The sequence below is a fragment of the Tachypleus tridentatus genome, chromosome 8 (assembly GCF_004210375.1).
Source record: "Tachypleus tridentatus isolate NWPU-2018 chromosome 8, ASM421037v1, whole genome shotgun sequence".
NCBI lineage: Eukaryota > Metazoa > Arthropoda > Merostomata > Xiphosura > Limulidae > Tachypleus > Tachypleus tridentatus.
In genome coordinates, this window is record NC_134832.1 from 84333718 (window position 1) to 84354789 (window position 21072).

A 21072-nucleotide genomic window follows, 5' to 3' on the forward strand; every position below is an offset into this window, starting at 1 on the left:
AAAATAAATCATACCGATGGTCGCTTTAAGCTGGGAAACACAAGGCGCTATGATATCGAGAAATATATAGCCGATCCACTTCTGTAGGATCCAACCTGGTTTTCAAAGTTGTCATTTTTGGTTGACATCACATCCCACATGAATGAATTGAACTTTAAACTTCAAGGGAAGAATAACCTTGCCTGTGATCTCTATAGAATCATTAAAGGATTTCGGAGAAAGCTGTCATTGTTTGAAGCACATTTGGAAGGAGGAAACCTCTCTCATTTTCAGTGTTTCAATAAGTTTTATGCTGGAATCACAGAAGATGTCAACCTGGAGTTTCAAGAAAAGATTACTGGTGATTTAAATAACATTTTAAAGAGATTTTCGGATCTCGACAGAATCGAAAGTGACATTCTCCTTTCTCAGAATCCTTTTGATTGTGTCATTGATGACGTGCCAGTGGAACTTCAGCTGGAGGTCATCGATTTGCAAGGAAATGACTTGTTGAAAACAAAACAGAGAGAGAGGCAACTTATTGAATTTTACAGCTACATACTTGAAGGTGATTTTCCAAAGCTGAAGCAGTTCGCATTTAGTATGGCATCAATGTTCAGAACAACTTATGTCTGTGAACAAGCATTTTCAAAAATGAAGTATGTGAAGTCAGTACATCAATCAAGGGTGACTGATGAATACTTAAAAGCAATTCTAATGATTGGATGCAGCAATTCAAAACCGAACATTGAAGATATTTTGAAAGCCAAACGCTAATTTCATAAATCTCACTAACTTTTTTGCGACTTAGTGAAATTCAAATATGTACTCACTATGTGCGATGTGATAATTGTTTTTGCTCATGTCACCTACTTTGATAACCTTTTGGTAAATAAAAATGTTGGTTGTATTTCTGTTTGTTTTTTATTATATGTGTGTATTGCATGCTACTCCCACATGGCTGATTTGGCATCCTAAACATTGTGTTAAGTCTTTTACAGAAAGTTCTCGTTCTAGCTTATGAGTATTAAACATAATGATCATGCGGCCCGCGCTTCTCATTCTCCAAGTAATCTGGCCCCCTGTGAAAAAAATTTGGTGACCCCTGAGTCTAGGTGTATAGTACTGGTTAGTTGTTTGGAGTCTATAGCTAGAAGATGGTCATTTTCAGGAACCTTCATGGTATCAGTGAAATCCTATATCCAGGAAAGAACGTCTTCTAGATTTTACACCTCTCTCATACAACCATCTATCTATTGCAGCAAACTCTTCTTACTAGTTTTGAGCAATTTTATTTTGAGAGTGAGCTGTTGTAATTCAAAGTATATCTGTAAATCTGTATTCACAGTAAATCAAACAAGGGCTAATATGCACTTTAAAAAGTCAGAAACCTCTGCAATAAATCCTGTGGCCACAGCAATAAAATGTCTACTCTCTACTCTGTAGTATTCTCAGGATAAGCTGAATTTAACTGTGACTGAGTTTAAGCAGATAAAATAAATAGGCTGGACATGTATTGTAAAACAATCTTCTTTCAATATGCTGAACAAAAACAGTGCGTATACTCACATAAACACTAGACAACTGCCTTTCTACTGGGTCAATGAATCAATCAACAACTACATTCCCAAAGGATGTCTTTTTATCAATTGACTCGCATCTCAAACCAAGTATAACCTCTTTTATTCTCACTAAAATTGATGTTCTGCACCAAACAGGAAATATTGGTTTTACTCATTAGCGACAAACATTCCCGATCATTCTCGTACAAGATACAAAGGCTGTAATCTCTAAATATCTTTATTTCAGCCAATAAAGGACACTGATGTTGACTACCTTTCCTACACAATGTGTGAAGGTGCAGTAATATCCCATGGATAAAGTAGTTACTATCTTTTGGAAAACAACAAAGAAACAACTGGGTGTTATAAGCTCATGTATGTTCCACATTTGTTTTTATATATGTATAATATGTCCTTTGTCGCAGCATCCTGCATATATTGTATGAATCTTTTGGTAATTCAAGCATGTACTCGGTGTTAAAGTTGACTCCATATGAGTGTAAATGACTGAATTTTAGCGGAAATCGATACAATACTCATACGCACCTTTATCGACAAATACATAATAGAAATATTCATATTTACCTACTGGGATGTAGGGTTATACTGAGACTACCCAAAGCACAGTTTCTATTTCCCTTTTCAGCACTTTGTTTATTGTTCTTTAGAACCAAAAATACCTTTTATGGACTCTTATTATTTAAGTATATTGAGGCTTTTCCGATGAATGAATGTTATTTAATGTTTAAATAATTTGAAATGCTATTTGGATAAAATATTGTATTATAATTTTTGTACATGTAAATTCTGATGTTTTGTTTTTGTTTTTCAATTTCGCGCAAAGCTACTCGAGAGCTATCTGCGCTAGCCGTCCCTAATTTAGTAGTGTAAGACTAGAGGGAAGGCAGCTAGTCATCACCACCCACTGCCAACTGTTGGGCTACTCTTTTACCAACGAAGAGTGGGATTGACCGTCACATTATAACGCCCCCATGGCTGAAAGGGTGAGCATGTTTAGTGTGACGGGGATTCGAACCCTCGACCCTCAGATTATGAGTCGAACGCCTTAACCCACCTGGCCATACTGGGCCCTGATGTTAACAAAGAAGCGTGTTTTGTATTTGCTTCTTTTTTTTGTTAAGCACAGAGATACACAATAGCTTCTCTGTGCTGTACTCACCAGGGTATCAAAAACCGATTTTCAGCATTTTTTCGAAACATATTCAATTGTTGGCCAGGTTCTTTTAAATAATTTGGTGAAAATAATTGCGAAGTTCAATTCAAACATGCTCGTCCTTTCAGCCGTGGTAGCGTCATTATGTAACAGTCAATCCCACTCTTCGTTGGTAAAAGAGTAGCCCAACAGTTGGCGGTGGGTGGTGATGACTAGCTGCCTTCCCTTTAGTCTTAAACTGCTAAATTATGGACGGCCAGCGGAGAAAGCCCTCGTGTAGCTTTGCTCGAAATTCAAAACAAACTAAACCAAATCAAGTAACATTAATGAATTAGGTCATTTTCTTCGTTAACGTTTGTGGCACACTACTGTTATTTGTAAGTCTATGTTTACAAATGACGTCCCCAGTTTCAACGGAAATTTATTCCACTGATAACAAACTTTTCTCGATCAACAACAACTCAATATCACGCATTAAGTTCTATATCAGTACTAAGAACTTTTCAATGAATACTTGTCTGACTGACACTTTTTGACTTTTAATGCTTGCTTACAATTATGTACTCATACAGATTTTAGATGAATTTACTAGAACTTAACATCGTGCTGTTTAGCCAACGTCTAAACTACAACATTGAAAATACGGTTTACTTGCAGCATGAAAGATATAAACAAGAAGACGAAAGCGATACTGCTGGTTTCATTACATTCTCCGTGAAAATGTCAATATACGGTTATGTTCAATTATATTATAAAAGTTATATTTTTCTTTAATAAAGGAGATTAGTTAACAAAAGTATTTCAGCTACCCTGTTTTACTGTAACTGAATAAGTATTTGAATATCTGAATTTTAGCATAATTGATATTATCTAAGACGGCATGAGGTCAATGAAACAGCATCAGAACGAAACGCCACCATGCACGTAAAATGTGAAACATTTAAAGCCTCACCCCGTCTACGTGAGATTTAACTCGTGCATGTTGTTGTGATGTTAGATGAATTAATTATTTTATTTGTGTTATGATTGTAAAAAGTTACAATAATCGTTTGTAAGACCTTTTCGTTTTTATAGAGTTACTGTATTTTATAAAAACCAAAGAACAGTTTATATGGCATGTTTCAAAGTGGATAATTACATTTACAGCAAACGAGGTTCCCTCCGACACAACATCCACTGCTCCAATATTTAAATTTTGATGGAAGAATTTAACGTTACTGGTAAGCTACGCTTATCGTCCTAAAAGTAAAAAGACTTTACAAAAGCATTGAAACTAAAACTGTACTACGAGAGGCCTTAGAATATGTAAGGTGTAAAGAGAGATTCAAAGTTAACTTTTTTCTCCACACTGTATAATTAGAAGAACTTACTTTACATGTTATTGTTACAAGTTATTTAAGTTGAATTAATAAATTAATATTTGTATGAAAAATAACAAAAAACTACGGAAACAAACCTCCCTGAATCTTTTGTAGTTGTACAATTATTGATGGTTAACCCAAACATATTATACTTGTTAACCTAGTACAAGTAATGGGTGAAATTCTTCAACTTCAATTTTTAATATAAAAATTTTGAGACTGTTATTTTTTATCAAATTATTTATAATTTGAGGATAGATAATATTGTGTGAGTGGTATTTGTAGAAATACTCAGTATGCTCATTCACCATTGTCTGAACATACATCACTTGTGTTATTCAAGTATACTGTTTTGAGGTAGTCAAAGGCCTTGATGAAAGGCTGTTGTTATCTTCATGTAAACATAGCTGTAAATACAGTTATGACTCTCCAAATACTTATTAAGCTTTCTGTTGAACTCTACCAATATTCTGGTGTTACCATGTCAGAAGCAGCCTATTCTATGACAGACAACTGTTCAAAATCTAAATTGTCTGATTTGTAGGTGATCATGCTAAATCTTAAATCTATGTTTCTTAACCATACCACTTTTACCATTAAGCATGGTAGATGATGCATCAGTCCTGTCTACACTCCATAATTTGTAATACTTTAATGAGATTGTCTCTAACCATTCTTTTCTTGAAGAGAAAACCATTTTAAGGACCTTAACCTGCCCTCAACTGATGACTCCTCCATTTCAGGAATCATCCTTGTAGCTGTCCTTTGAACTCTTTTCAACAACATGATGTTTCTTCTTAAAGTATTGAGCTCAAGAGTGAACCCAGTACACTGTAAGCTTTAAATTATATGGAGTATTGTTGTAGGTTCAACACAACATCTTATTTGCTATCCCATTGGCAACAAACATGCTACCTGGTCAAAAAATCAAGATCATTTTTATGCATAATGCTGTTGAATTGAATTCTGTCAAGGTTGTTATTATAGCTTAAACAGGTGTAGCCCACATACATTACTTTACACTTAACATAATTAAAGCTGTGCTGTTTATTTACCCAGTTCATCAATTGATCAAAATACCTTTGTAATACAAGAGAATCCTAGTGAAAGCTAGCCAAACTATATATAAAACCTTATAGCAGAAATTTAACCAATATGTTGATCACTTGCTCCCTCTCTCCAGAAAATGAGAACATAATTCTTTCTTTTTTTCATTTGGCATATGTATATGAATTTACAGTTTTTTTAATTGCTTTACAATACAATTTTTTATATTTACTTCTTAATCTCTTGTGGTGGTTACAAGATAAGTCAAATCTGCCAATCTAGTACAGAGATTCATTCATTAGGAAGAATAACAGATGAAATATATGTAAATGTATAATATTATTTTTCTTTAAAATTTTGAAAAATATCTGGACATTTAAAAATATTTTGCATGTGAAATTTGAAAATTTTCTGAATGCATAAAAGTATTTTTCATCTTAAAATCAAAATTGTTTTATATGTTGGATAGGCAACAAGCAAAAAAAAGAAAAAGTTTGGAAGCTCAGATAAGACTTGTTTTTTACATGTTCTTTCCATTCATATACTTCTGGAATTATTTATTTAACTGGGGCTTAGTTTGTTAACTTTAACTTTGGTAGCACTTTGTTGATTAGGTTCACTCTATATGATTGTAAAAAGCTACGTGTAAAAGTAAATGGCCGTCTGTCAACTTCTTCATATATTATTTCATAAAGCTTTATAACCTCATATTAATTAGCAAATTACTGGCTGAAATAGTTGGATTATAGTATTAAGGAAAAAATAGTAGTTTGTGTAAATTCATACCTAACAGTTTCTTCACTTATTCTTTTGATGCTTAAGTGATATTATATAACTTTGCATAAAATGTAAAATAATTGCTCGTGTTTTTAATGCTTTTTTTCAATTTTAAATAAAAAATCAGTATGATTATAATAATGAACATAGGATTCAAAGTTAAATTAGTTGGAATAAAACAAAACAAAAAAAATAATCCCTAATGTCTTATTTCTTTATACAGATTTCTTAATTTTCCTGAGAAAACACACGTACACCTGGATACTGTGTCTTGTTTTACAGATGCTGATTTTGATTCTTACTGGGAAGATGAATCCAAAAGCAAAAACAGAAATAGAATTCGTGTAGGGCACAAATATCAAGCTATAGTTCCTCCACTTTTAAAACCAGGTAAACTGTAATTGAATTTTAACAATAAAAATCTTATTATTTGTACAAACAAACTACTGCCTCAGTGGATAGGTTGGTAAACCAGACCTGGCTGAAGGAATTAACTTATGAAGCTCTAATTTTTTTTTTAAACAATACACTAAAATAATTTTAAAACTAATCCAAAACCTGTGGTTTAAGAGTAAGGATAAAAATGAACCGTTTATATACATGTGTATATTTTTGTGTGTGTGATAATTAGTTAATGGTAATTTTCTTGTACATACCAATGTATTTCTAACTTGCTAGTTGTCTGCATGTTCCTGCAGAAAATTTAGTGTTTTATTTATTATAGTATCACATTTCAAACATGTTCAAGCATATTCACTGAAATAAAAGATTTGACATTTACAGTACTATCCATGAAATTAAATAAAGCATAATATTGTAGGTTGTAAATATATTAAACATTTTTAAAACATTCACATCATGTACTGAGGTTTTGCATACTTAAAAAAAAAAGCTATGAATAGGGTGTAACAATCTCTTGTATTGTAATATGGAAATTGGTGATAATTATTTACAACAAAAAATAATTTTGATATTTTTTTACCAGTTCAGCTATTTTAGAACAAAAGTCAGAAATGTTTATTCACATCTCTGCAAAACAAAGCACTGTTACCTTTTCTCACTGCTTTCAGATATTTGCACACGCCACAAACCTAGAATGAAGCATCCACCCCCATGTATATTAAAGTCTGCTGTTACAGCCTGTGATGTAATCATCATTAGACACATACTCTATGTACAATAACCCTCACCAGTACTATCATTTGGACAGAAGCTTGTTCTTTTCTTGCCACAACTTTGTTCAGATATGTTTTTAATAGAAATTAAAGGCATTCTTGAACTTATTTTAGATTTCATTAACATTTTTATTGTAATTTGTCTTTCTTTAGTTTTGATTGTGAGAAAGGAGTGTTCCAAATTTTAAATATTTCAGTTAGAACTTTGATTTTAATTACCATCCTTTTTATTAGTTTTACGTGTAATTTTGAGGCAACTGTTTCAGTGTCTGTGATAAGGTTTCTTCTACAGTAACATTTTCAGTTGTTTTAAACCGGCATATGGTTTCATTATGTTCATCATCATCAGGCCAATCACGAAGGCCTATGCAATATCAACATATACCAAACTAATGTTTTGGATCAATCATAACTTTTGACATCTCTCAAGGTTCTGACACTTCTCAACATCAGCTAATATTAATAACAGTGAGTGGAGGCATTCTGACAATCGGTGATATTACTACTTGTGAACTACTAGGTAATTGGTTCTATATTAATTTTGAATCTGAAACTCCAGGCCTTTTGCTTCTGCAATTAACTGTGCATCATCTTTCAATAAGTTTCACCACTGTTGTATCCATGTCTGCTTTTACCTCAAGTTACCTCTTCCTTACAAAGATAGATAATTCCATCTTCATCCTTTACTACATGAATTATATAGGCAAATATTTGTCTTTTCTCTTTCTCCAGATTTTTGCTGAATCTTATGCTTCTTTGTTGCTTGACCCTTCAACACTTCATTTTCTTTTAGTTTCAGAATCTCCCTTTTTTCTTTCTTTTTCTCTCTCACTTTCTGTAATTTTGTCTTTATTTCTCAGTTTCTTTACTTCATTTGTTCCTGATTACTTTCTTTTAGAGGCTTTACATCATTACCCTGTCAGCTTTACTGAGATAACTTTCACACACCTCTTTTCCAATTTTCTTCCCCCTCGGTGTGGATTCCTGTATGTAGTGAGAGGACCTCTCAGAGAAGGTTTTGTTCTTTCAAGTTACCACCTCTGGAATCTAAACATCCACCCATGTGTTTTCCATATGTGAAGAGGAGGAGAGTATCCTGGTGGTTGAGGGGTCCAACCCTAATGCACCACTTTGGCCTTGAATTCCTGTAGGCGGGCAACCTTGGGATGGCTCCTCTTGGATCAGTCGGTAGTCCACTTGGGCTAAGGTCAACCAAGTACTAGCATTGGATGTTCTCTCTTCCACCACTATGCTAAAGATATATCATGTTCTTATTCAATTGGAACTAGACAACGAGTCTCTGGTCTGTGGCTCTGCCAGGACCTTGGCCTCGAAGATGCTGGACTCCATTCATCATCAGGGACTTTGGCTCTGGACCAGGGCTTTCCACACTTCCCCAGTCCAGAGCTTGTACACAGAGTCTCATGAACCTCCTCTACACTTCTGCTGTTTGTAATTGTCTTTACTGTATGCTTCAAAACTTTCCTTACCACAGCATCCTACCTGGGGATGTTTTTCTTTCAGTTGGATGAATTGGGTCTGACCTTGCATGACTTTGCTGTATCCACTGGTCAGCCCATCCCACCATGGCTTATTACAATCCCCAAATGTGACCATTCTTTAAGTCATCTGAAAAATTAGATTGGAAGTACCATCTGTTATTTGCAGAACATCTTTTGAACCATCCTTCCATTCCTATATATATGGATGGTTCAAAATTAGGTGACTCTGTGGGCTCTGCCATGGTATATTGTGGTTCAGTGGTTAAGCACAGAATCCCATTTACAGTTTCTGTGTTCACTGCTGAATTATGTGCCATTTCTCTTGCCTTGTATCACATAGAAGCTAATTTGTACTTGAATTGCACTATTTATAATAAATCTATTAGTTCTCTACTGACAGTGGAATCACTTGTTAGTCCTCACCCAGTTCTCGCTGATATTCAAAATTGACTGGCCTGTTTCTCTTTAATTTTCTGTTTCTATCCAGTTCTTCTGGATACCAGGCCACATTGGCATTTCTGGGAATGAGCTTGCCTACACCCTAGCTAAGTCTGTCTGCTCTGGCACTATCATTGCTGTGCCTGTTCCATACTTGGACTATAGTCCTGTATTCAAGGCTCACCTCCTTGCCAGTTGGCAGTCAACTTGAAGTGAGCAATGTGAAATCAAGCTTTTCCATATAAAACACTCTATTGGAATTTGGCCATCTTGCTTCTCTTAGGATCTGAAAGAGGGAGTTGTTCTCCCTAGACTACTCAGTAGTGACAGTTTTTAACTGATTGTTATCTGGGACTGATGCACCAGTGTATTGTCTGTGTTACACTCAGGTTGCGATAAGCCACATTTTACTGTCTTGCTGTTGTTACGGCTCTCAATAACAACACCATTTTAAACATGTTCTCTCCCAAGGTTTATGTGTAATGTAAGATAATGTTATAGGTGATGGTGACACTGTCCTTAGAAATGTTTCTAGTTTTTTAAAGGCCATTAATCTTTTTTATGTTGTTTAAATTTTTTAATTTATACATCAGACCTTTTTTAATTTGATTCCCTTTTGAAAATCAAAGTACCTCTAGTTCAAATTGATATTAGAAAATGGCCATAACATCAAATAACTAGAAACCAGGACTGGAAAGGCCAACTTCAGGTGACTAACACTGCTGTTTGAACTATCTGTTAGTTATCCTTGTGAGTTATAATAATTACAATTTTGCTACAAGTCTTTTTAACCTGTTGACTACCAAGTATTTCAGCTGCTAAGGCAGCTTCTATGCTGGGTTTTTTTCAGCAAAATTGAGTAATTTTTAAAACAAAGGAAATAAGCAACAAATACTGTTTTTTCCAAAAAGCCAAACTCCTAGTAGTACACAAAATGAAGAAATATGTACAAAACATGAAACAATAACTCGTCTGTGGCACTGTGTTACCGATCGGCTTGGACGAGTTATCTCGTCTACGGCACTGAACAGGTTGAACTTTATTACTTTACTTTCTGAAAATGGCCATGACATCAAATAACTTGAAGCCAGGACTGGAAAGACTAACTTCAGGTGATTAATAGTGGTTTTTGAATTCACATGTTAATCTTCCTTATGAGTTATGATAATTGCAATTATGCTTCAGAAAGTCCTTTATAACTTGTATTACTTAGTTTTTCTCTTACTGCCACATATTAGATGTAAAAATTGGATTTTTTGCTGTTTATGTTTTTAATTCAAAAATCAAACTTTGTTCTGTTTTACCAAACTTACTTGTTTTACTTGTTGACCAAACATTCTCAAATCATTGTCACTTATGAGATGACAGAGATGCTAATCATTACGATTTTGGTGTATACATTAGGACCATACACTCATACAGACAAATATTACAACTTGTTGCAACTCCCAAATTATTATATATTATGAAGGCCTATACAATAAAGTGATAAATTGTTCTCCTAGAGCTTGAAAGGGGTGAAAAGAAAATTTCTTGTGAGATACAAATAAATTTTGATAATACATAATCACAGTCCAGATGGCTACTTGTGATAATCATGTTTGTGCTTGAAATAATAAAAAATATTTGTATCTCCGATGTGTACCAATAGTTTGACTGCGGTGCTTCTTCATACTGGGTATATGGGGGATCCATATTCAGGTCATCAGTGCTTATCAGCCAATCAGCGCTCATGTAGATGGCTATTTCTCGTTTTCTAAGTGGCATAGAAACACCAATGCGATCATTCACAAGATGGAGAAAAAAAGAGGCCTCATTCACCAAATTGTCTTGTTTCTGGCAAATCTAAAAGGACTAAAACTATGAATCAAAAATTTAGGAAAGAGTACAGTGCAACATATCTGGTCATTGCACCAAAAGTCAGTGACAGTCATCTGTTTTGTACAGTTTGTCACATTGATTTTTCTGTGGCACATGGTGGGATAAACAATTGTTCCAGACATACAAAATCAGCATTTCACCAACAAAAGGCTGAAGCGAAGACAAAAACGATGCAGATAACGACATGCATGTTCAATGTTGTTTTACCAGTATGTTTGTTACTCTAAACTAAATAAAGACATAATTTCAAAAGAATAATTTTTAATTTATTTATTAAATATGCAAAACACAGTCATAAATGAGCAATCTCTAGCAGTAATAAATAATAATAGTTATAATAATAATAATAATAATAATAAACAGCTTAGAGACATTGGTCAGGTCTAGTAGCTGCAAATGATAAAGGGCTCTGTCTACAATCATTATGCTCAGTCATATGAAATAGTTGGCATCTCTGTTTATGTAAATTAAAAAAAGTTAATAGTTCTATTAGTCTTTAGAAACTTCATGACTGAGGTTTGTTTGTTTTTCAGTGTTTATACCTAAGTGTATGATTAATTTGAAATATCCTGAATGAAGTACATGACAGCTTTTATTGAACATTGTTAAATTACCAGAGAAACTTGTATATGCTTATATGATTTTGTAATTATCAAGGAGAGTCTGATGGTAGACACTTAGAAAACTTGGAGACTCTGAAGTGGAAACCTAATAGTGATTTAACTGATCAACAGTTGGACCAGTATTTTTCTGTCGCAAGGTTAGCATTTTTTAATTTTTACTTTATTTCTTTTATTTATTACATTAATGAGTATATCTTTACATGGTTTCTGTCCATAAATACTAAAACTGTATCTTCATATTCTACTTATCCATTTAAAAAAAAAAGTTATTTTCAATTATGCTAGATTATTTTAATTGGCCAGGTCTTAATATTTGTAAAAAAACAACAAAAAAACACACTTCCCCTTTACAAATTCTAAAGAACTTTAACAATGCTGTTTAGGCTAAATACAGAGTATTCACACTGATTTCAGATATGTGTATCTAGAAAACGTATCTTCTTTTTGTTTAATTTCAAATGCTTCAACTTTGGTGCTTGGACAGTTGTATTGTAAGAGCTGATGTCAGTTTAATTACAGTAATCTTTATGGTTAAAATTCAATTATAGAATATTTTTAGCTACAGAAACTAAAAGCACCAGCAGAAACATATTATAAACATTTTTGGCTATTATCAGTGACTGTTGGTCTAACTGGTAAATTCCAAATGAGGGGGATTGCCACAATTATCAGTTACTATGACTAAGGGCATTGTGGTATTACTTCATTTGTACATTACCAACTAAAGCATACAGTTTAACTTAAAATCTCATGAGATATTAATTGGTACAAGGTTTAAACATGATTTAATTTGCAATTTTGAAGTTTGTATTACTATCCAATCAGAAGAAAGGATCTCTAGGGTATCAACATCAGTCATCTTTGAAAAATCAAGCAAGAATCCATGATAAAAAGTAAACTAGAGTGGTTAAAAGAGTTAAATAGAATTGGAAATTAGTAGCTGTGGCTGAAGAAATGTATTAACTCTGGTTAAAAACAGTAATTATAATAAAGGTAGCTACTATTTAATCAATTTTGGCATCCATTATTTGCTTGCACAGCTGGAAATATTGAACAATAGATTCCTAAGTTTCTAAGCAAATATATAAAGTATGTACTTATCCAATTGAGTTTTATTTCTTAATTGTAATTTATAATAAATCATTTCTATCCAGTTGAGCCTTATTTAAAACACTTTAGGACAGTGTATATAAATATATAAATAAAGATGCTTTGTATTTAAATAAGAATAATTACATTTTAGTGCCATTTCTAGAATAAAAATAGTTTAGACTAATATAAATTTTGTATCATAGGAATTGAAATTTCAGTGATCATATATAAAAAAAGATAATTGAATAATTAAAAACTGGGATTTTGATCCCATGCAACTCTACATGTAAGTGAGGTATCTTTAATGGAAGATTAATACTTCTGATCTAAGAAAGGTATCTTCACTGATCAAAAATTAAGATATATACTTAATAATGAGCATAACTAATTATATGCATGTTTACACTACTTTCTTTTTAATAATTGTAATGCACTGTTTTCTCAGTTGGGTTTCCTTGTTAATGGTAATTTTGGCCATAATACCAATAATATTTCAAAAGATTTAGCTATCCTAGGAGGTTTAGTCTTGTCATAACCCATACATCACACTAAGAATGCATAATAATCATTGTAATAAAACAATAAATATTAAATTAGAAATAATAAAAGTTAAAAGCAGGTATAGTAGATATTCTAACCAATACTGTTTAAACTCTCAAGTTTCACTAGTTAAAGATGCACTTAAATCACTAAACTAAGTTAACAATGGAAAATAATCTTTATAATAAAAGATAAAAGTGAAAATTAGTGCTTTGTAGAATAATCACAGTAAATTAATAAACCTTAAAATAATTAAAACTTATCAATAAAAGTAGATGGTATATATTCTTATGAATTTGTTTACACTTGTGAACATACATCAATGGACTTATCAAATTTGACATTGTCTAGTATCTTATTTTTAGTGCTTCATAAGGCTGTGAATATAACCAAATATTCCTGATTTTGTTCTTGAGTATTTGATTTTAAGTAATTAAACAACAGTGAGGGATTCCTGTTTTCCTTAAGAGTAAGATACCTATCTAGTACAATATCCTGAATATTTTTTAGAAAGATGAGTTGGAAAGATAATGTACCACATTATTTCCCTGAAGAGGCTTATCATAGTAACATATTCTGATCCCTCACTGTTAGTGACAGAATGCTGCCTAACAGCTTCTGTAGCAAATGGTATCAGCTTAGTTGTAAGAAAAAGAAAAAAAAAGTTGTACTAGCACCATTGCTAATAGGCATGAATACCAGTCTTACAAAATATAAATTGCACAGACTACTTAATAACTTAAAAAGAATGTTACAACATGTAGCATTTTTGTGAATTCTAATCATTAAATATGTAATTGGATTTTAAATGAAATCACGAGTTGGGTGAATAGAAATGGTAGTATCAGCTGGTGGACTTTTACACCTCTTGGTACCAGATACAAAAATGACCATTGAAAATATAGAAATCAAAGGTAAATTCAGCTGGAGCACTGAAAGGGAGCATTATTTCCATATAATCTTGTATTGTAGTGAAACTTATAGTTCATGACCTGCAGTTAATTTGTTTTTTGTACAAGGTTCAGCAAATCTTAATGCTCTTTTTTCCAGTTAGTGATTTAGGGAAATGGTTAAACACATATTAGTTAGTGCACAATTTTGTATTTTCTTCTGAGTTTGGAAAATAATGCTTTCTTTATGAACAGTTCATTCAAAAATTGTGAAAATTGTATACATATGTTATCAGAAGAGTAAACTTGTAACAAAGATGCAGTATAATCATATAACTTGGTTTCCTTTAGTGCTGTGTAATGTACAATCCAGTAGGAAGTTCAAATTGTGAAGATGTTAATACAAAGCTTGAAATCATAAGTAAAAAACAAAGGGACAAAAAAACAAAGAGCCTGCAATGAAGTTTTATTGTTGGATTTAAAAAGTACCAGAGATATCAGGAAATTATGCTTTACAAATTAGTAATTATTCTTATTGTGTTTGAGGTTAAATTGGATAATATGTTGATTAGCAGAAGTGAACAGATCCATGTCTTATGACTAAAAAATTTGTATTTTCTTGTCTGGTGACAGTCATGTGTATACAAAAAATAATTTAATTTTTTTTTTCAAATTTTATTAGTTAATGGCTAATGTCGATATGTATTTCTTAACCCTATACCAATTTGACCAACCAAGTAACAACCATATAACCATGAAACTATACATACTAGTTTTCTGAGTATATGAAGGTTATCTTTGATGACATTTGGCAAGCTCTTATTAAATATTGAGTATATTGTGCTCAAAAACAGGTCTTAGTATTAAACTAAAATTTTGTCTATGAATTTGTAAAGCCTGAAATGAGTCAATCTTAGTGAAAGAAGATGTTAATGTTAAGAATAAAAATAATTTTTTTCATATTTCATTTTCAGAACTTTTAGAACCTCCTAAATGAATATTAAGTTGTTGGTTTTTTAAACTTTACCTTCTCTACCCTAACACTAACAAGTAAAATCATCAATCTAATGAAAAGTTGAAAAATTAAATAAAATAGAAAGTACCTGTTCTTTTATAGAATGAACAACACACACTTATAATTATTTATCATAACAGCTTCAAGTCTCTAACCTTTTCACAACTGCTTTAATTTTATTGTTTTATAGTTCTTTGAACTATGCCTAATAGCATAACAAAGGAATAAATCATCTCGTAAGAGCTCAGGGTAAACAAATTATCAAGCTACACCACATGATAGCAGTCTGCTTGCATTGCTTAAAGAGAGACCACAATAATTTTTGTTTTTCATCTTTTTTTTTATTTGACCTAGTAGGTGTATACTTTTTACATTTTAGCCCTATAATCAGGTCAGTATGGTATATACATGTGAAAAAAAATTGAAAGCATTTCTTAAGATGTGTAAATAAACTGGCTACATTTAACCCATCACCTTTGAACTTGAAGTAGCAACCTCAAAAGCACCAGTAAGTGGGGAGAAAAAAACAATGCAACATTTATGTACAATAATAGTGTCACATTAATAATGTTTTTAATTATTGTTGTGAATGATTAAATGAATGTTTCTTTGCTTTATGGGTTATGATATTTACCTTAGAAAACTATTTTGTGTTTTTTATTCAGTTCATGTGTTAGTAAAACATGGTTTCTTTTAGAGCTGTGGGTTTCTTTGCTAGAGCTGTTGACAAGTGCCACAATTCAGATAAGAAGCCAGACAAGTGCATACAGACAGTATTACAAGGTTTGGTAAGTTTTTTTTTTATTTGAGAATCTTAGAAAACAATTATATACTGAAAAATGTATAAAACTTTGAAATTTGTAATTATCAATCACTAGAGTATTTTAGAAAATGTAGTTAATACGTAAAAGAAAACCTGCTAGTTCATTTAAAACCAGAATTTGGTGTTATGATATCTGATGTGATTATCTACTATATGATAAAGCCAAAATATATTTTATAACAGTGCTCATTAAGAATAACTAAAAAGCTGATTTTTATGTAACATCTTTACTTTTTGTCTCAAAAATATGATAGAGTTGAATATTGAGATACCCTTGTGACTAATGCAAGTTTCATGTATGCTTTTTTCTCATTTTATGGACATTAAATAATAAAAAAAATATTGAAATTTCTCAAAAATTCAAATATTGATGTAGGAATATTTTTTCGTAAGTTACTCAAAGAGTATAGCATGATTAAGTAGGTAATTGGAAATTGTAGTAATGTTTTTATTCAATAGGTGACGTATCAGTAACATTGCACTTGAGTACTGGTACTATTATACTGAATCCCACTATATACAGTACATACACTACCATTTTGAGTTTTATGATACCACAGAATTGAATGCCTACTTTACTAAATAGCTACTGACATACATGATTGAAAGAAATTAACAGTGTACAGTATATTTGGATAAAAATATCATACTGTTAAGGAACATTAGTTCACATTTTGAATAACATAATTTTTGACAGGTCAGCTATTTTCCTGCAACATCATGGCATAAATAATTGAAAACCTTTCCTTTTTATAAATTCAAGAGCATATATGATAAATATACATAATGGAAGATATTACATAATCTGTTATACTTTAATATATTTTTCAGTATTTATTTTTTTTTTATTGCTCCAGGTTACATGTGATATACATTTACTGTGTGTTGCTGCTTTCAGCACTAATGTGTTGGTGGCTGCAGGAAAGCCACAGTTTTATATGCCAGCACTTACATATTCATCAGCCCAACACAAAATTTGTCATTTGAAGCACTAGCATATTTCATCTGAAAACACATGTCAGTACTGGTTGGTCAGTGAGTCTTATAAGGACCTGGTTTACCAATTATTAGCTTTTATTTCCTCAGGTTCTTATCCATCATACATATATATGCACATTTGAGGAAAAAATTAGATGTACTGATTTAACAACAGTTATTAAAAACTACAAAGTGCATGATTATTGTAAAGCTGCTGAAATAAAACTGAAAAAACATATCAGTTAAATCACTTCCACAACATTTTCTGTATTGGCTTTATTTCAGTAATATTCATATTATAATTTTCTGTTGGTGATATCTGACACAATAATATGTTTAATGTTTGTTAACCAGTAATGGTCTTGTGTCTCTCTTAAGTGTTTGTGGAAAATGGGATGGTTTAATTTTTATGAACTAATCCAGATTACATTCACTTGTTTATGTGGTGCTAAAATCATAATGACCTGAAAAGCATCTGCAAATGAATGTTGAGTATTCTTATTCACAAAGGATAAAACATAACATGTGATAGAGTTGCTGCTTTTTTTTCTGTGGGTTTCTTAATCTTTCATGAAAACTTCAAATAACTTGTTCAGTGAGTCACAGCAGTTGGAATTTAAAAATTGAACTAATAGGTTTTACAAACTACCAGATGGTCATGTTTTCTAGGAATATTTATTCTTGGAAAGATGTTTTCTTGACCATTTTACAAAGTAGCTTGAAAAGATGAGAGTCAGAACTGAAGATCATTGGTCACATCATAGCAATTTCTTGTAGAGTATTGGGTATTGACCAATCCAGCCACTTATTATACCTAATCAAATCACAGGAAACAAGCTTTCTTTCAGTATTCAGACAGTGCTTTGCTGCCTTTTCTGGTTAGAAATCATTAATATAGGTTATTTTGGTTGCATTTATTTTATTACATGGTCAAATAAAAATCTTGTTTATACAATACATTTTACTGTAAAGTTTAAACTACTTTATTTTTACTCCAAATCTGATATTAGAGTCAACATATGGCACACAAAAATATTGTTGATGATGACCAATTTTTACGGAGTTTGTAGAGAGAAAGCATGGTTTTCTGGCTTTTGTCTTTTCAAATGTATCCAGGATATAAGATGCAAGTAGTAGAATTATCTGCACTTGAGAGTCTTTATTAAGTTTCTAAAGTTTGTGAGTTTCATTCCAATATTGTTAGCCTGATATTAATATGGTTGTACCCAGTTTTAGTTAGCAGTCACACTAAACATTGTTTCTTAAACACTTAAGACCCACAAGATAATTTTGATCATTGCATCATTACAAGACTTCAAATACATCAAACTGAATTGTCAAGACATGGGTTGTAAAAAAAAATTAAATGTGCTTGCCAATTTGTATCAGTTCAGGAGTGGAAGTGGTAATTTTACAAATATATACAGAAATAGAGGCCTCGTGCATAAATGTGATTGAATTATATAATAACAGCTTATTATTTCGTTTTTCGGTGATGCAGTTCTTGTGGACAAAAAATTGCAATACATTCCTGTGATTAATGAAATTATAGAATGAATGCCTTTTTATACACATGTACATAAAATGTAAATTTTTATTCATTTGTGATGATAATTTTTATATTTTTATTTATAACTCTTAGACAGAATGTGTGATTTCTCATCATCCTTGTCATCATGATGCAAACTGTCAAATTTCTTGGTCATCTTCTGATCCCCAGCCTTCTAGCTCCAACTGGACTTATGATGAAACACAGCTGTTTGCTAGAGCTTTAGAAGCTTGTGGAAAGAATTTTAGTGCTATTAAAAAAGATTTTGTAAGTTGATGTTTGTGTGTGTTATGTTAATTGTAAGTAATTTTAGGAAAACTAAATTTTATACCATTTAAGCTCTACAAGAGATTACTGCTTTAGTACCCTTAGACTGTTCTATTATTCACAATAGTTTCATAGATGCATGCTGGTGTTGAAAATATTAAAAACCACTATTGCAACTGACTGGATTAGTATAATTTTACTAAAGTACAATGTTCTCAATTCTATTACATGCTGTACAGTAAGATGTAGATTACACTTGGGTCCCATTATATGGCAGTCTGCTATAGTGCTGGTCCAGATATCCAGATAGCTCCCAAAAATTTTAGTAGGCCTAATAGCAGTATTGGCCCTTTAGGCTTTATGTATAGTCATGGAACTAAATGAAAAAGGCATGCTTGAGAGCTCCTCACCAGGGGCAGATTTGGACAATGGACAAAATTCCAGTGGGCTAGTGATAACCTGGTTTTGTTCAGTCCAAAATCCAACAGAAAGCCCAAGAATATAAGCAAAAAGAATTAGCAAAGTGAGATAATAATAGTCGAGTACTTTCAGATGCACAAGTGCTTGTTTACTGTAGTGTTTATTTAAAAAATTATTAATTGCATTTAAACAGGATATTAATATAAGTTGTCAGTTTTGGCACTTTTTTGACAATCCAGTCATATTACTTTATTTACAGTTGATAATTATTTTAACCAATCAAATAACAAAAGAAAAAACTCATTTTTGCCTTATTAATATTAGAAACGGTTATTTGAAGTCACTCATATCACTAGAAAATTTGTCACATACAAACCTACTGTACATCTTCTTCATCACCAAAATGTCTGCTGTCAACAATGCCTGATAACAAAATAACAAGACATTGCTGAATTAATCATTAAAGGCATGATCCAAGATGAAGCACTTCTACAGACTGTTTTTTTTTACTTGTAGAAAGTAAAAATACAGATCTTGATAAAAGTATTTTTTATGTGGTTTATGCAACTTAAGAATAGAGAGAATGCCAATAACCAGACTAATTATCTTGACCCAAGCAAAGAAATTTGCTCTTTAGCTAAAGAGGCAACAAAGTTCAAGTGAACAAGGGCTGGTTAAACCATTTTAAAGCATGCCATACCATCACTCAAGTCTGTTTGAGGGCAGCAAATAATCAGCAGACAACAAAACTGCAGGAAAATAGTTATACTCTTCAGAAAATCTTGGAAGATGGAAACTGCTCTTCAGAACAAGTGTACAACTGCAGTGAAACAACCCTATATACAAAGATGCCACCAGAAATAATGCTGGCAACAAAATTTGCATGATTCAAACAGAACAAGAATCCCCTTGTTATGTTGCATCAAGAATGGACATATACTTATGCTACTGACCATTGGGAAGCACACAAAACCTCACTGTTTACATCACTTTAAGCATCTTAACATTCAAAAGGAATTATTGCAGTGATCTCATCAGGATGATGATAGTGTAACAGTGGTGTATTTTCCTTTTTAAAGGAAATGAATTTCAAGAAGGCAACTTATATTAGTGGGAAAGCATAGGAGAGCATCTCAAAATGTATTCTTGATAACTGGAGAAAGAGATGGACTAGGAAATGTGTTTGACAATGATAGCAGCAATGGTTGGTAAAATGACTTGTCAGTTTACCCAGGATGAGATTCACTGAGCTGAAATGTGAGTAACCAACAACAAATGTTATAAAGATAATGATTCAGCAAAAGTGATGAAAATAACAGGAGATACACTTGAGGATATAACTGTTTCAACTTGGCTTACAGTAGATCACAGCCAGTGACACATGATGACATCATCAGAAGTATCACACAAGAAAATAGTCAAGATTATGACAATTCAGATTATCAGCCACCACCAACAATATCAGACATTGTTCAGGGCTTGGAAGTAATTCTTAAGTGAATGGAAAGGCAGAAAAATAATACCACTAAAACATCATCTACCTGAGGAATATTCTGTGGTTTGCAAAGACATTGAAACAGACTAAACTGAGTGACTTTTTTTAAGAAATTATTTGTGTTGCCTTATTATGCTGGACATGCATGATATTTCATAATCAGTATTTGCACAACAGTTGTCAAAGCGGGTGGGCTTCATAGGCTGATGTTGGTTTCTTTTTACAGTGGCCAATCTATAAGGAAGTTGCAGATCTTGGCTCCTGTCATTTGCATTATAACAGGACCCAAGTGTACAAATAAAGCACATTTATGGGAATACAAGTGCCTTTTACTTTAACTCCTGTAACTTGTAGTGTTGCATAAAATAGTTCTCAGTAATTGTCTAGATTAAAGCTCGTTGTTAAAGAAAGTTACTTTTTTTCATGTTTTTTGTTGTGTAATAGGTATTAGAGAAAGACTAGGAATTTGTGTAAAGTAACTCTT

At 32.2% G+C, this 21072-nt stretch overlaps 1 protein-coding gene across 2 annotated transcripts in view; it reads left to right on the forward strand.

Moving 5' to 3' along the window:
• Window positions 1-3672: 3672 nt before the first annotated feature.
• The window catches only part of LOC143222817 (uncharacterized), a 41535-nt gene continuing 24135 nt past the window's right edge, over window positions 3673-21072 (forward strand). For both annotated transcript variants that reach the window (XM_076449884.1, XM_076449883.1), the window contains exons 1-5: window positions 3673-3935; window positions 6183-6290; window positions 11554-11656; window positions 15754-15844; window positions 18500-18673. In XM_076449884.1, the coding sequence (XP_076305999.1) occupies window positions 3914-3935; window positions 6183-6290; window positions 11554-11656; window positions 15754-15844; window positions 18500-18673 (498 nt within the window). In that variant the 5' untranslated portion in view covers window positions 3673-3913. The remainder of the gene's footprint in view (window positions 3936-6182; window positions 6291-11553; window positions 11657-15753; window positions 15845-18499; window positions 18674-21072) is intronic.